This window comes from Agelaius phoeniceus, chromosome 3, assembly GCF_051311805.1.
Source record: "Agelaius phoeniceus isolate bAgePho1 chromosome 3, bAgePho1.hap1, whole genome shotgun sequence".
In the NCBI taxonomy this organism is placed as follows: Eukaryota; Metazoa; Chordata; class Aves; order Passeriformes; family Icteridae; genus Agelaius; species Agelaius phoeniceus.
In genome coordinates this window covers 37,493,278-37,510,764 of record NC_135267.1, presented here as the reverse complement: position 1 = coordinate 37,510,764, position 17,487 = coordinate 37,493,278, and the positions used below count along the sequence as shown (strand labels likewise).

The window sequence follows — 17,487 nt, the reverse complement described above, 5'->3', positions numbered from 1 at the left end:
AGAAAAAAGTTAATGGACACTTGGTGTAAGTTGTTTAAATATTTTCCTGGTTACAGGAAAAGAAATTTCAACTCACTGTCTTTCAATCTGAGTTCTTTCAAAAATCCTTATACTTTTGAGGCTGTGTTATGATGTAGGCCATTAAGAAGAACTGTATTTTCTCTTGATCAGTTCAGGTCATTCCTTAATTATATTAACTCCATTCAGCCAGTGCTTTTCCTCTGTTTTTTTCCACTACAAAAGTGTGTGTACTTATTGGTCCAGTACATAACCAAGACAGATGTCCATGAAGCATGAACTTTATTTATAAAGACATAAATGTCACACTTCCTTAAAAAAAGTTTAAATTAACTAATCAACTGATGAAAACTGAACAGTAATACTATTTACATAAGCCAATGCTCACCTTCCTTCACAAAACTTAAAGTGAATTCTCACTCTGAAACACAAACAATGAAATATAGAAGCACACTGATTGCCAGCAGTTTCCTTGTAGATAGCAATCCACATCTCTTACAGAATTCACAACTTACAGAACTTACATTTCCTCTGTAAATTAACCTAAATTAGCTCTTTGGCACAGTCATGCAGATGCCTGCATTTCAAGGCCAGTACTGTTACAGACTCAGCCACCCAATGGCATTTTATCGGTATAAAGCCAATGATCCCCTCATTGGTGTATCCAGCAAGAAAGGCCTGCCCAAATATTAGATGTCCTCTGACAATGTCTATACTCATCCTTCCTACACCTTGACTGAGTGACATTAACACTGATTCCATAAAGACAAACAGGAAGTTGCAGCTTAGACAGCATTCCCAAACAGCAAGACAAGGACAGTGACCACTGATTTAACATCTACAGCGCACAAAATACCACAATGCCCGGTGCTGTTCAAAAACATGGGTTTAGATTTTCACCTGAATTTCTCAGCATTGTAATCTCCATTTTCTCACTCCTTTGAAGCACCTTGGCAAGAAAATATCCCCAGAAAGTGTATTGGGAGTGTTTTAGAACCATTTCATAGGCTTTCCTGAGTGCACTTGCCTCAGCTTGAAGTCTACAGCCAGTCTACAATTTAATCACGAAACATCACTGTTCTAGAAATAAATCACTTGCAGGTCAGTATCACCATTTGATCTCTTCAGTTATTCAAGTCAATATCAGTTTCAGGTTTAAATGTCCAGATCTCATTTTAACATCTACCTTGCTAACTCTCTTCCTTATGCTAATAAAACCAGACATATAGTTAGTCTTCTACTCCAACAGTCCTGCACAGTAAAACTATCCAGTGTGGCACTTATTCCAAAAATTAAAGCTTCAACTGAGTTCCTGCTGTTAAAGAAATATACTTTACAAATATTCATGTAAAAAGCCTATCTGGATCAATCAGAAGCAGTATACTACTGAATTGTACCAACTCCTGTTGCCCTATGCTGACTGTTTGATAAATAGGACTTGTAAACCAGAACCTGCTCCTAAATTTACATTTCCTATTTCTGGAATGTGCAAAAAGATTCCTAACCCTTTTCTTTATGAACTTGCATGTGGTCTTCTTTGTCACAGAAGAAGTGCACTCATTGACCTCTCTTCTGCTATGAAATGCTTTCCACCATCTAAGTCTCTGTGTCTCTATCAAGAATTAGGGATGACGTCCATCAGAACATTACATTAGAAAAGTCACTTCAATGTTTGTAAATATGATCTTAAGCTGTCTGATTAGATATCATTCTAATAAACAACAGAAAACAGTCCTGTTTCTGTTCAGAAAGCAGAGTCTCTCAAAAGTAATTTCATGAGATGGTGGCAATTAGTGTCTTGTGTCATTCAGGAAATGTGTCTCTTTTCAATTAAATATGTCGTCCAGTCAGGAAGAAAAGTGGTCTGTCCTCTTTGGCGTTGGCAGTCTGGAACTCATCCCGCAGGCGGAACTGCCACTCATCTTCCAGCTCCAGCCGGACAACAGTCTGGCGGAGGGAATTGCGATCCTGGCAAATCACACACAGCGTGGCACCTGGGCAAACAGTTCAAAAGAAACTCATGTGAATATCCCCTTTGTTCTGAGATCACCCACCTCCCACCACCCTGCATGGAGAACTCCACTCCTTTCACATCAGGAGTTACAAATGGGATTGGGAGAAAGTTAAACCGCTCAGGTAGGACTTGAGGAGAGCTATGTTCAGCTACCTATTTGTCAGGATCTTCTTGTGTAACTTGAGGTACCTCATAATCACCTAGTAAACAGGACTAGAAGCACTTTCCATGATCCTTAGGGTAGGAAACGTAAAACTGGCAGGTCTAAGGAGGTCTAAGAGTCCTGACACAAACCAGATAAAACCCCTACATCCATTCCTATTGTAGCCCTCCTGATCATTACCTTTGTTGCGTGAAACCCTCACTCAGCAAAACCCACACAGCAATCACTGTGATGGCTGACTAAGCTCTTTGTGCTTTGCTGCCCAGAAATGATCTAAACATGTCTTTAAAACTAATCACAAATATTAGTGGCTTTTGGATTGGTAAACTCATGTCCTAGCAAGAAAGAATCTGGTCTATGTGGCCACAGACACAAGCAAACCCAGAATGCCAAACTAAAAAAATGATACTTCAGTAACCAATGCCAACTGTCCCATCTGGCATGCTGATAACCACTTTAACTTGCATGCATGGCTTCATGGCTGCTGAGAAAAGTCCTCCTTTAAGAGAAAATAATTACCTCACCAGCATACAGTAATCTAAATGAGAAATGGTGAGATAAGTGGTAATGCCCAAGACAAAAAAAAATCCAGTGAATATAATAAAAAGAAACAAGACAGAGAGTCACATGATGTTTAATTCTTATGTGACGGGTTAGAAAATCAAGCAGGCTGCCAGGGGAGATGGAGAAATCCCAAAGCAAATATACTTTATGCTACATGATATAAAAATGGACTGGTTTATGCAAAATGAGACTGACTGGTAGCTTCTGTTTTAGCTGCAACGAAGAACACAGCAGTTTATAACAACTCTGTCAGTCTCAAGAGGCACTAACCACAGTGCTCTTCTCCCAGTGACAGTCGTAGCTGAGAGAAACAAAGCCCCAGAGCACCAAATGCCTAAGATAGCAGCAGGAGGATCCAAAGGAAGTTTGCAATGGGACTGTCTGCAACACAAGTGGAAATTAGTTGTCTCCACTGCTGCACAGCATCATAAGGTTTGCATGGAGAAACTGGGTATCAGGAATAAATCGTAAATGAGCCAGTTTCTATTTCTAAAAATAGGAAATAGATTTTGACAGATGCTTGTCAGTCACCTATTTTCCATCAAAATTTTACAAAGCTGTAAGATCACGGTAGGTAAATGCTTCATGCATAAATCTTCAATACTCAGTTTTCAAACAGAGTAAGCAGTTGTGCACATACTCTAGGCAGGATGATATGGATCCAACATTCCGTCCCACTTAGAAATCTGCAGAACTTATAGCACTGCTATATACCAGTTTACTACAGTGCAGAGCCAGCATGATCAAGCATCAAAGTTGGGACATATAAAGAAGAATATGAATACATGCATACATGTATAAATGCATATATATTAAATAAATAGAATAGATTTAAAACACAGATAAAATAGATTTTTCCCCACATTCTCAGAGACCATGCCACCTAATTCTTTGTAATAAAATTATTGCAGCTCACCTTTAAGAAAATGAAACTTCTTCAAGAAGCTAGCCACAACAAAGGAGTCACAGAGGTACAGCAGGAGACCACTGAATGTCAAACCAGAGGAACTGATATTCAGAGAATGAGGCCGAGAACTCACATAGCAAACTGCAATCTGATTGGGAGAGAGTGGAAAAACATTAACATCTTTAGAGGTTCCATATGAATCTTCCGGTATCTGCACTTGATTCAAATTCAGATTTTCTTTCCAACTCCAAATATTGTGAGCTTTATAGTTCCTTCCAAAACATAGCACTACTTATTAACAATATACATAAGCACTATTATTATTATTATTATATTATATGTGATAGAGTCTGAAAGCTGCAGTAATAATAGCTCGCCACAGCCATAATGCTGTTGTGAGTAAATACAATAACTCTACAGTCAGACATGAAAAGAACCCCTAGAAATTCCAAATTTCATTTACACTATGATTACTCAAGGATTACTCAAGTCAGTAGAGTTATTCATATAAATGAATTTATGAGGTTTCCTCTTGCCTAGTTTGTTTTTATGGCTACTCCTGAAATCTACTAGGAACAGGAATATTTACAGCACTCTTTCAGGATTTATAAATTCAGATTAAGGGTATCTTCCACACATGGCTTAGTTTCAAAAGTGCCACTGTACTACTTAGCTGGGATACATCCTTATCTGGCATGGATCAGCATGATTGAGTGGAGAAGGAAGGCTGAACCTCAGCAACTAAGACTCTGTACCAGTATGCCTATTCCATATTCCTTCAATCCTGTTGTATCATATTACAGTTCAGGCAGCAATTCCAAATGAAAGTGAAATAATTTCATGTGCTGAATGGGTTAGAGCACAAGGATGCAATGGATGAGGACAGTAACAGTACAATGCCCTCCCACAAAGCTTGTTTTTCCAAAGATGGTGGAAACAAAAGCCTAAGAACTCAAAATGTTGTGGGAACAGCATACATGGGAAGGTTATTACACAGCTCTTTGGAAGAGAAGTTCAGTAAATCCAGAAAGACTGAATTTCATCTGGTATTCAGTGAAGAGATAAAAACAGTCCCTCTCTCCTGAACCACACCACCCTAGTACAAATTTCTATTGACGTATTTGAGTTGAATTACGACCTTGGCTTTAGATCCAGACTTATCAGAGAGAGCCAACAGCTCCTGAGACCTATTTCAGTGTCTCCCATTCCCACTGGTTGTTTAATATTTGATTCTCTGCCCCAGCTTATCAGTCTGAAGTGAACTAAAACATCTGTATATTTGAAGTGCTTTCTAAGGGTTATCTAGTATTTGTAAAACCCTCTTGTGGAAGAAATTTTCTGTAGGAAGAGCCAAATTATAGCAGATTGAGAAAGCACTTCACAGACTATATTAGTATTTAGGACAATACTGGGATTTCTCTCCACATACTTTAGTTCAAGCCTCTGACAATGTCTCCATGGGACTAAGAATTTGATTTTAACGTTATAGGAATGTGCCTCATTCTTCAAAGCAATACATCAATAACCCATCCAAAACAGAGCCTACATGTTTCTAGAGCTACTTGGAGATTGTTTTGTTCAGTACCTGTGGTCCTAAGTTAAGGTAACAGTCCACAGACAGCACTGGATGGCTATAGTTCTTCAGTGAGAGAGGGAAGAAGCGATGGCTGTGGTACTGGAGATACTTCTCAAGGAGCAACTGAGCAGGTGCTGCCAAGAAGGTGTGCTTGCTGTCAGGAGCACAAATGTACTGAGCAGGGGAGATGGAAACTGGATTGTCAGACACCTGTGAGGAAAAAATATTTCTTGTACAGATCAATCTTAATCCATCAAACTGTACATGTTGTGAATTCTGGTTTGTATGAAATACATCTCTACCCTACAAATCTAAGTTTTACATAAGGAAAAAAGCTATTCAGCAAAAAGTATCTGCCACCAAAACAGTTTCAGTTTCAGTTTCATAAAATTATATTTGTGTTTACAGTCTTTGAGGTTTCTTCTTTGAACTCGAAGTACTCCTACCTATGAAGTCACATAAAGTTGAATGATTCTATAGCTGTAGATAAAATCCACATAGTGAATGGTTACTCGGATTGCAAAGAGACACTTTATGTGTTTTTCGAAGTTTTGAAGGAAAACTATTAAAGAAAATTCTATTTATGACAAGAATATTGTGGATTTCAGAAAAAAAATACTGAAAAAAGCCCCACGTGGCAGACATACCCCATTACTGGCAACAGATGATGCACCAAAATACCTCAGGTCTCCTAGTTAAAAAAAGACAAGAAAGGAAAACAGAATTTTAACAGCAGTGCAACAGAGGTCTCAGTGCCCACCTTAGACTTTATGTGGAAGGATCGTTGTCCTCCAACTGCAATTTGCTTTTTCATGACACTGAAGTGGTTGAACCGACAGATGAGGAGCCCCGCACTGTGGACACGCAAGTTGAAGTCAACATCATCACATGTAAATCTGGAAAGAAAAAATCACAGCAGGTCAGAGGAATGTTTCTCATCACACACTGACAAATACAAGCACTCAGAGCCTTTGATCAGCACCATAGAAAGGACAGATATCAAATATACTGACCCTCCACCAGTGCCTATCAGTCAGGGAAAGGGGATTCAGTTTTCTAGTAATAAACTAGGCTAGCATCAGTTTGAGAAGACCAGAATGAGGGAGGAAAGCACTTAGGGAGGGAAAGGATCAAAAGCATAAAATGGAAAGGCAGTAAATTGCTAAGGAAAATACCCAGGAGTTAAAACAGTTTTTTGCCTTTTTACTACAATAATGGAGTCATAAGGAATTGTTACATACATTACTACCCCAAATACAGTCAAGGAGATTAATTCCTTTGACTTCCAAGGAAAGGGATCAAGCCTTACGTTTAATTTATCAAATTCACAGAAGTATCTGACTACTCATTTTCCCCTCAGAATATGAATAGCTAGCAATTTTTTCAATGTTCCTCTACAGAACTAATGTAATTGTATTTTAGAAATGAAAACTATTTGAAGGTAGGTAGTCTTTATACAAGAGAACTGCTGAGACACAGGAAAAGATTAAGCAGAATGAGGGCAAACATCCCTCAGCTAAATTTGACCCATTTAAAAAATATGAGGGAACAGAATAAAAGGTAAACTCCTAAAGCTGACTAAATTCAAATACTCTGATCTCTGAAAAATTCAGGATCAGTTCTTCAATTTGAATATATTTCTTACAAAGGAAACAAGATGATGTACAGAACCATTGGATTGACATCCAGGGCTTGAATTTAAGCTAACTGAGCAACCAGTGCAACAGTCAACACCAGTGAGAAACATGGCATTCAATTATAAGTTTTTAAAGTTTTTTCTTTGATCTTAGCAATATCTACATGGTTATTTGATATCCCTGACTGCCACTGCCTCTGGGTTTTAAAATGTACCTTTTTTCTTGCCCAGGCTTGGAATGCCATACAATACTTCACAGTCAGCAGTACCCACACAGGATTAACCTGAGCCTCCTGTGGTTCAAAGACAGAGGCAGGAAATGGGCTGTGTGATGTGGCATTCCTGACATTTTAACATTGTTGCTTGTACTCATATAATTTTGCTTTATTGTCATTGTCTCCATTTGCCCTTCATACATAATGCTTCATAAGGTAACACACTTAGGCAGCCTGGGAGCACAGTTCTCTACTAGGAGATGCACAGGGGCAAATTTGTTCTTTTAAGATGTTAGGCTGGTGTCAATAGAAATATAGAACATCTGTTTATTCAGAGAATAATGAATGCAGAATGCTTCCCTGCAGTTATAAGTAAGCTTGGGCCTCAAAAGATATCTTCCTGAGTTAGCAGAGTTCTTCTGAAAAGCACAGTGACTGACTTTCAGTTACCCAAGTGTAACTTAGAGCCATTTTAATTACCTGGGCTATCCCACACAGCTTGCAGAAAACCACACATTTCATGTCATACCTGCCAGCCCCATATGGATGTCTTCCATATTCTAAGGCACTGAAAGACCAGTTTTAGACAAGTGAATCCCACCTCTAGTGATATATATACACTTCATTCTGTTGTTATAAATGCATGTCGCTCAGAAATGGGAGGAAACCCATAGTTTATTTCACACAGATCAGTGAAATTCTGTGAGACTATGAACCTAGTGAATACAGTTCTGTCAACTGTGGTAATGCTGTGCATGAGAAAATTAAAATCTGATATATCCTAAGTGGCACGATAACAGAAAAAGTGAGATTTCTGAGATAGCTGAATGTGAGAAACAACCACCAATGTGAACAAGACTTATTTATTCTTTTCTTCTGATTGTCCTGATGAGCACACATGTGGTATGCTGCACTGTTGTGCTACTAAGGGTAAAATGCCCAGATATATATATATATATGAATGAGATTTGGTTATGCACCATTCATGCATATATCCCTGTTGCCTTTGGAAGGGAGAGCAGTTAGGCAGACAAGAAAGGAAGTACATTATTTACCAAAGGCCACTTGGAGTAGACCAATACTGCAGAGTACACTGCTGTCTATGTCTATCCTGTCACTTTGTTATCACTATTTTATTTGGAACTATAGAAATTAATGTCTTTTTCCAACTTCTGGCAGCCTGGGAAGGATTTGAATCACCAGGAGAAAACAAAAACTGTCTGTATTCCATTCACAACTTCCCTAAAAAAACAAGAGCTTTGTTTAAGCTTTGTTTTTGTAAAAAACCCTTTATTTGATTCATCACCTCTGCTGAAAAGTGCTACTGATTCACTTACCTGTTCTGATTGTACTGTACATTCTGTGTCAGATCCACATTCAGCATAATGAAGTCATGCACGTGGCAGCAGGAGAATGGTTCCTTGATCTCAGCACTGTTTGTTTTACTGGACCATTTCCTCATTCCAATTAGGGCATAATGAGTGACATTGGGAGTTGCTTCAATGTGTTGCAGAATTTGCTTCAGGGAAACATTCCTTTCAGTCCATGTATAGTCACTACAATAATTATGAAAATGTGTTAATTTTAAAATATATAGAGAACATTCAGAATCTCTTTCTGCTGAAGAGCAATTCTTAACAGTTGGAAGTTGTTATGACTTTCAGATAGATAACTTCACTGTTGTCTTACTTGACTGTATTTTTTTGTCTCTCACTATAGTTAAAATTAACTAGTGCTTATGTGGTGGGGACTGGTATGACAGATCTGTAATTTAGTCTACATCTCTCAAAATATTCACTCAGATATGTGAACTTTTAAAGTTACCTAGATAATATTCCAATGAATCTTGGAGAGTTGCTGACTTGTGCCATAACTTAAGCACAAAGTATTAAGATCCTTCTAGCCCACCCCTAGAGTCCATAAATCTCAGTTTTCATCAAGTGTCATTCTCTCTGAACGTTTGCTATAAATTCTGCATAATCTGTTTATGGAATAGATAAAAATATCTAGCACAAACAATATTCTAAAGCAATGAAAACAAAAATGCTAGTTCAGGGATTTGGGGAACTCATAAACGAGACACACAGACTGGGACTGACAAAAGAGCCAAAGGAAATCAGTTGCACAACTTGCACAGAACTTAGCTTAGCTTCATTTATCTTCCCTAGAAAAATCTGGTGAAAAATGGACATGTGAATGCCCATGTTGTCCAGTGTGTCAGGGAGTGTGTACAGGGTCTGAAATCTGCAGTCCAAGTAACTCTGGCTTGAACAGCAACGGCTGAGAGCACGTAAATCCTCAGGGGACAGGACACTACATGTTATGCAAAGACAGATACCTAGGAAAGTATTCTCCTTGAGCAAATATAATTCTCTGCTTGTACAGGGTACAAGTTGTAGTGTAGCAAACAAAATTACATGCAGAGAAAGGTTAAGAGGGATCAGATGAAAAAGCATATATTACACATTTTACCTTTTCCTGTCTCCTGAACAATCAACTTCTACTGCATTCCACATAACACAGGAGTCATCTGAAATGACAATGAAAGGCCAAATATCCTGGGGTTTTATCCCCAGCTCTTCCTGCCGATTCCGTTCAAGCTCCAGGTTATGATATGACAACTCTTTAATCAGGAAGTGTGCAGCACCTGAAACCATGGACATAAACCACCAGAATAAAAATAGGGGCAGAAGCTGTTTGCTTTTTGAAGAAGAAGCCTTTTGAAGTGAATATTTCTGCACAGACAAGGGTATAAATCACTTTGAAGATTTTAACCCCACCACCACCCACAGCCAACTTGCCAAGCAAGTGACTTAAAGAACCACATTGGCAAGGATGAAAAATGAGGCCTGACTTCTGTGGTAAAGATTTTCTTGTGTCTTAAGGATTTAGTGACAAATTCTTTCACAAGACAATATTTGTGTTCATTAGCATCTCTTAGTAAAAGAGTTAGAGATGTTGACTGACCAGCTTTCCAGTGAATGACACTGGAAATTGTCCCTGATGATCTACTTTAAATGTTTGTCACTACTGCTGTATATAAGGTGTTCCAGCAGCACAAGAAAAGGGTTGAATATTTCACAGATGTTATATTAGCAGAACCTTCCTGAGGGATGTGACCAACCAGAGCATCACTGCCCATGCAAATAGCATGCAACTTATTTCCACAAGTAAAATTGTGGAAATTGTGAAACTCCATCTGAGCTTTAACACCCTCAGCTTCTTTCAAAGACAATAGAAGAATTAAGTATTTTTAGGGTGCAACTCATTGAGCTTGTTCTAGGTGTCCTGGATGAAGAGAAGTGTATCTTCAGCTGTGACACATTGTCTTCAGAGGGAATACAGATCACCAGATCAGACATCCTAGCTGCAAGCTGTGGGTCTACGTTGCACTGTCAAATAAAAACACCTAAGGACCCAAGTTGTGTGTCCACATTTTTTAGAACCTCTTGTTACACTTACCTACTCCTGCACTGTTGAAAATGCTTGGAAGAACGAGCATGATGTGGTTGGGCCAATACTTCTTATATATGGCCATTTCATACTCCTTGACAACTAAAACATGCAAATGACTGGCTCCATCCATTGCATGATATAAATTGAAAAGTCCATGTTCATGACGGCCAGTGGTGGGAGTGAAAGTGGGACTTTTTATGTAATCTTCACTCTGTGGGTAAAAAGAAGTGTGAGCTTCTGTATTAATCTGGGCAGAAAAAGGAGAAATAGATTCTTCAGGAGAATAATTCAGATACACTAACACTAGACAAACTGACACGTTTTAAACTTCCTTGAAGGAAAATAAACAACTTTTATAAGAATTGGAAAAAAGAAAACTCTATCATTTAGCTTAATTGACCAATAAGAGTGTGGTGGGATGGACAGGACTACTAACCTTGGCTTGCCACGTGCAGAGGTACCTTGAGGATAGATCTGCAAGAGGATTTAGGTCCATATGATATAGGACTGCAAGAAACACCTTACTCCAAAACTACAGTACAACTCTTCTGACTGGAGCAAGGGAATAGAAAAAGAAGTAAAGGGAGAATAGTCTTTAAACGTCAAAGCCCCAACCAGGCCAGTGGCAGAAGCAAGAAAAGAATCCACAAGGACCCAGTGCACAGCTCCGACGATGTAGCCAAGCACAAGTTTACTGGGTGAGGGAGAGCAGGAGATGTCATTCTTACATTGCTGTTGTGTTGCTGTCTTGGCTCTTCTATTTAAAACTTCAACTGGAGGGTGATATTGAGTTATTAGTGTTTATTGGAAGCAGCTTATTTTCTCCAGGATAGAAGTGCTACACTGCTTACTGCTGTTCCACAAATTGCTTCAATACTCCAAGCAGTGTGGTCTGAGCAAGGCACAGCTTCACCTTAGACGTGGGCATCAGGAATCTCTGTAAAGGTCAACATCTCTGCACCTGTGTGGCCTCACCTTGACTATTCTGTGCAGTTTTGGACACCACAATATAAGAAAAACATTAGACTATTAGAGAGTGTCCAAAGGAGGGCAGCGAAGATGGTGAAGAGCCATGAGGGGAAGGCGTGTGAGGAGTAGCTGAGGCAACTTTTTCTGTTCAGCCTGGAGGAAACTGAGAGGAAACCTCACTGCAGTTACAACTTCCTCATGAGGGGAAGAGGAGGGACAGGCACTGATCTCTTCTCTGTGGTGGGCAGGGACAGGACCTGAGTAAATGGTCTCAAGTTGTGTCAGGGGTGGTTTAGGCACTGAAACAGGCTCCCCAGGGAAGTGGTCACAGCACCAGCCTGACAGAGCTCAAGAAGTGTTTGGACAGTGCTCTCAGGCACTGGGTGTGGCTCCTGGGGATGGTGCAGTGCACGGCCAGCAGTTGGACTCAATGATCCTTGTGGGTCCCTTCCAACTCATTTATTCTGTGATTCTGTGGTTAGAGCCTGTCAAATAGATACCTTTCTACAAGCATGAAATGTAATTCTTTATACAGTCTTGAAACCATGACTAAGATTCTTTGAAAGCATTATTTTTGCATTAAAGTAACTAAGCATTTATGCAGCATAAAACAGGATATTCCACTGCTTTTTCTCTACAGAAAAAAAAATGCTTCCTCGTACTAATGGTATAATAAATGAAATAATAACTTTGAGTTTCTTTGCAGAAACTATTCTCACTTTAACATCTTAAACCCATAACCAAAGACCTTTTGTCACAGATAAGACTGTTTATACCAAAGGATCAACCTAGACTATGACCAAAAGATAGAGCTTTTTGGTGTCTCAAAATTTTTTTTCACATATCCCTTTCTGGGAGAAAATACAAGCTTAGCATAAGGACATCTTCATTGTCTCTTGACAGTAGCAATAGTAGTATAGAGAATACTAATTCAACAAATTTTGAAATTGGTGGTGTCTCTCTCCCATATATGGCCATAAATATAAATAAAAATAATCCAGCTACCTTATCTGTGACTAGCGGCAGCCTCATACTTTCCAGCTGTCTTCCTGGTTGGCTAAAGACAAAATGATGCTCCTTTGATTTTGGAATGATAAAATGCAGCTGTATTTCTTCTCCCAGCATAGAATAGGAAAAGGCAAATGCATGCAGAGTCGACTCATAAATCTAAGGATGAGGAAAAATATGATAATTCCAGTTAAAGTCAAACCACAAGGTCTCAGTGTAGTTTATATACATTTACAACATTGCTGAAGAGATTACAGTCACTTACTGTATGACATTAGATTTAGCTTCATTATTCATAAGTGTTAAGCAATAATCCCTAGTCTAGAGCTTACACTAAAAAAATACAGATTAAAGTGTTCCCTCTTTTGAAACTGTTGTTTCAGTTTCATCTTGCAGATGGCACCAATACTTACAGGCCCCTCCTGGCTTTCAGTAATACTGGCACATAAAAACAGTATTTCCATTGCTGACACTTTCTTCCTCACATTAAAACAGGCAAGAAATTAGAGGGTTATTCTGAGTAAAAGCGAGTTGTATACCACACATTTACTACTCTGTGCTGGACTACTCCTGTATCAGAAGTAGCACCTGTTGCAGTCACTTAGGTGCAAACTTTTCCACTTAAACAAAGCCCAGTGGAAATCTTACTGGGAAAGTAGTTTTAACTGGAAGTACACATGCAGATCACAGCACTGAATAAACTAGCATAAATGACACAAGGGTCGGTCCTCTGAGCTCCCCAAACTGCAGCCTAGCCAAGGCAGGCAAACCTCAAGAAATACAAAATCTGTAAATCAGCTGTATGTGTATACACACACAACTTCTAAGCCAATCAAAATCCAGTGAATGTACACAAACTGTGTTTGGGTTGTGAGTGCTTCAGCTTCTGATCTGCAGAGTAACACCTGGACATCTTTACCTGGTACCTGGGATTGAACCCCATGTACTGATGACACTGCTCACAGTGATGGTAGGTGTTGTACGCCGCATACTTGGACAATCTCATCCTGGTTGTTTGACGGCATGTGTACATATCTTCCTGTCTCCTGCTCATTGATCTGTCTATTAAGAAGAGAAACAAATTAAATGTAACATATATTCAAGGATAGAATGTATTCTCTTGTGACAGACTGTTTCTGTCACCGAAAGCAGCTTCTAGGAAAATGGCAATATAAAACACGTACAAAACAAACCATGAATTTCATTCTGAGCACAGTATATTTTATAAATTACTATGTACAGCAAAGAGAACTTCAAGGAATTATCTACAAATTCTTGATTATGGTAATTCACTACAGATGTCACATAAGGCTGAGAAGTAAGCAATGCCTGATCATTAAAATTTTCATTGTTGCTATTATTGGTAGAATGTTCACAAAAGCAATGAATAGTAATAAAGAGCCTTATGACATTTGCCATTCTGTGACAGACATCACAGGAGATTATGTGAAATTAATTTGGCAATTTAGTGATGTTGATCCTTCATGTATATCCATATTTTTCAAATGATCCTCTTTGTGAGAGACTGAGGGAAGATGAGGTATATTTTCTGCTGAAAAGGATTTTGTTATTTAATCTTCCACTCAGATTTTTAGCATCAGATCAGGCTGCTCAAAGCTTTTCCTTGTCATGTTAAGTTTTAAAAATCACCAAGAGTGAAGCTTTTATAATCTCTCTGGGCAACCTGCTCCATAGTTTGACTACTTTTTATTCTGCAAATATTTTTCATACAATCTAATTGTAATTTCCCATATTGCAACTTGTGTCTGTCGTCTCTTGTCCTTATGCTGTGTATCTATAGTAGTTTTTTCTATAAATTCCCATTAGGAAATCAAAGACAGCATTCAGATGCACCTGCTGGACATCCCTAGATGAAACAAACCCAATTCACTCCAATTTTCTCCATATCTTAGTGGCTGCTTACTGGCCTCACTTCTCGATGTCAACGTCTTTCTCATATTGGGAAGCCAAAAACTTGACAGAATACCCAGATATGGCCTTAGAGTTGCCATCACAGAAGAATAATCACTTCCCTTGACCTGTTGCTAGGTTATTAGTAAGCCATTGACCCAGTGGAGAACTGGTGACTCATGTTTAATTGTTGTCAACCAGCACCATCAAGTCACCTTTATCAAAGCTGCTGTCTCTAGAGCTGGCCCCAAACTTGTACAGCTGAATAAAGTTATTCTATCCCAAGTGCAAGGGGCACATTGGATGAACTGTTCAACAGGGTCCTGTTCCTGAGGCTCCACTTCTCCAGCCTGCCAAGGCCTTTCTGAACCGCAGGGTTTCCTCCCTGCCACCCACTCCCACGGGCCTCTGTATGTCCAGCTGGCTAATTCAGAGCACTAATTCACACACCAATACTCCAGGAATCTAGGTTTGAGCATGTTCATCTCATGCTTTCCAAACCAAACCTAAAACCTAAAAAATAAACCTATAGATACTTTTAAATACAAAGCTAACTTTATGCACATAAATCATTGCATTCCTACAGAGCAGGACAATGCTACTTTATAAAATCATTCAAATGCACAAACTTATTGAGGAATTAGAGCTTTTTTAATGAAAGGCTATCCATATAATATTCTTGAAGTAATTTATACAGGTCATACTCTGGTACTTCATCTGGAAAACTTGAAATCTTTTTTCACTATTACTTAATCAAAAGCAATTCTGATATTTTAACTCTGCTTAAAAGTTTAACAGGATTCTCACATTAAATACAAATAAATACATAGATGTGTACCAATCAGATGTTAAAAATTCTAACCTTCACTGTCTATAGTCTGAAGCTTTGAACAAATCAGACTTGCATCTTCATATTTTGGGTCATGGATGGTGTAGTCAAAAGGCATCTTCTTAAATGTCTCCAAATCTGGCCACATATCTCCAGGCTGATGGTAGTATTGATCAGATTCTTCTTTTATGTCTATGATAGTATTGAAAAATAAGAATTCAGAATTTTTTAAAGCTCTTTATATTGCTATAGATGTTTTTGCTGTACCTATTATTCCTGCTTCATTTTGTCTTTCATTAGTCTGATGGCACAATATCATTATGCACCAAGAGGTAAACTTTTGCACAAATGAACCTTTCACCTCAATGCAACTCTACCTTTTAAAAATTATCTTCATGTCCTGTCTGACAGAAATACATCTGGGAGCACAGAGCAGTAATACACTGTAAATAAAGCAAGTTTGGACTAAAATTAAATATTAGAGAGCAGAAACTTCCTTCCCTCGGGTAATCTTGTGTAATAAGAAAATATGACATTGCTCCTCAGGGTATAAATCTGGCAAAATCTCAATGATTCCTTTTATATGCTTTACCACAGAAGTTAATTCCAATTCTACACTGAAGACCAATGGCTGGATATCATTTAATATACATAAATGCTGTCGATCCCTTTCCACAAAAACCAGAGGTATGTTCTTTGCTTAAATTCTAAACAATGAATAAAATACTAAAATATTCTTAAGTATCAGTTGAAGATCACAGAAAATTTTTCTTACAGTATTTATATAATGTAAAGCAATTGCAAAGGTGAATAGGATAGAATAGGCATAGAGTATACAGACAACTATATTTCAATTTAGCATAACAATTTTCTATTGTCTCCAGAATATTTTTATGCCAGGAACTTACTGATGTTGATTTCTTCCTCATCATAAACATCCACTTCTGTCAGTCTAATCAGCATTCGGGACAAAATACTGAGGAACTGCAGGTAGGCACCCGTTTTCCCTATCTGTAAACATACAAATTAGGGAAAAAAAAAAGTGTAAAATTTTGCTTTTCATCAAATTAGTTTTCCACATATCTGGAAATTGTAGCTGTGGTGAAACTGAATGTTAATATTCAGGACTTGGATATCTTTGTTATTTGTATATTCCTTGGCATAAATGAAAAGCGTAATGTTCAACAGTTTTATTCTCTCTGTGCAGGAGCCTAGCTGGAAAACACATTTTATATCACAGGTCTAATTACAGGCCCAGAGACAAGAATTTTCTCTCCTGATGTTATAGGTTCTACACAGGCAATGAACATTTAAAAATCACAGAGGCTCATAAAATGTACAAAGAACCCTCGAATTACAAGATAACTAAAGAATTATCCCAAGCCTTTCATTTCCATATGATTCACCAGTACACTGCCTGCTACTGAATTCAGTCACTCTCCTGAGGAGTAAAAGTGGCAACACACCCCTGGGAGAGCTCCTGCTGGCCACTTCCACTCCTGAAGGACATGGTATGTGAAACAATGTCCTGTTCTCATGCTGAAAATACAATATTTCCCTTCCAATCTTTTAAAATTACCCTTTAAAAGTCCATTTAAAAATTATCTTAAAATACAACTTTCTCCTTTCTTTTTCACCCCATCAACACAGTGTATAAATTTTCCCTTCGCTACATCAAGAGTATTGCTGGAAGGTTTAAGCCACAGCCAGTGATTTACTCAGTGGGTTGTTCTGGCTTTCACAGGTAGTTTGCTGATGATAACATCAAGTAAGTAAGGCCATATCCAAGCAGGCCCCTTTAAAAATCATGATATTGTCTGTGTGTGGGCTGTACAGCGGAGGTTAACACATAGATCAGTTACAACGCATTGGACAGCAACTGTCTGATTTCACAAAGTGGCATCAGATTTTGGATTAGGTCTATGTTACTACTGAATTGAAAACCCAGCTTCACTTCCATTACTGCTAGGACATGTCAGAAGCATAGGGTGTTGGAATTGCTAAACAGAGTACTTAAGTTACTGTTTTCCATCTATGACAAGAAAAATTTTCATTTTCTATCAACACTTGAGGAAGGGAGGCTTTAAATTCGAAGCAAGAGACGTTTGTTTTGGTCAAAGCTCATTATCTGTTTCTCATATCAGACTGCAGTTTGAACAGTTGCTTGCAAAGGGTGGATAAGGGTCTCATTATCCCTGTTCTCTGTTGAGAATCAAATGTC

The 17,487-nt window shown here is 38.4% G+C and overlaps 1 protein-coding gene across 3 annotated transcripts in view; it reads right to left on the bottom strand.

Annotated features, from left to right (window-relative positions):
- Positions 1-283: 283 nt before the first annotated feature.
- The window catches only part of GREB1 (growth regulating estrogen receptor binding 1), an 87,465-nt gene continuing 70,261 nt past the window's right edge, over positions 284-17,487 (bottom strand). For all 3 annotated transcript variants that reach the window (XM_054629499.2, XM_077175081.1, XM_077175080.1), the window contains exons 23-33: positions 16,175-16,277; positions 15,300-15,458; positions 13,446-13,588; positions 12,524-12,685; positions 10,556-10,760; positions 9,566-9,740; positions 8,431-8,649; positions 6,003-6,138; positions 5,252-5,452; positions 3,676-3,814; positions 284-2,012 (exon numbers count right to left, since the gene is read on the bottom strand). In XM_054629499.2, coding sequence (XP_054485474.2) covers positions 1,849-2,012; positions 3,676-3,814; positions 5,252-5,452; positions 6,003-6,138; positions 8,431-8,649; positions 9,566-9,740; positions 10,556-10,760; positions 12,524-12,685; positions 13,446-13,588; positions 15,300-15,458; positions 16,175-16,277 — 1,806 coding nt within the window. In that variant the 3' untranslated portion in view covers positions 284-1,848. The remainder of the gene's footprint in view (positions 2,013-3,675; positions 3,815-5,251; positions 5,453-6,002; positions 6,139-8,430; positions 8,650-9,565; positions 9,741-10,555; positions 10,761-12,523; positions 12,686-13,445; positions 13,589-15,299; positions 15,459-16,174; positions 16,278-17,487) is intronic.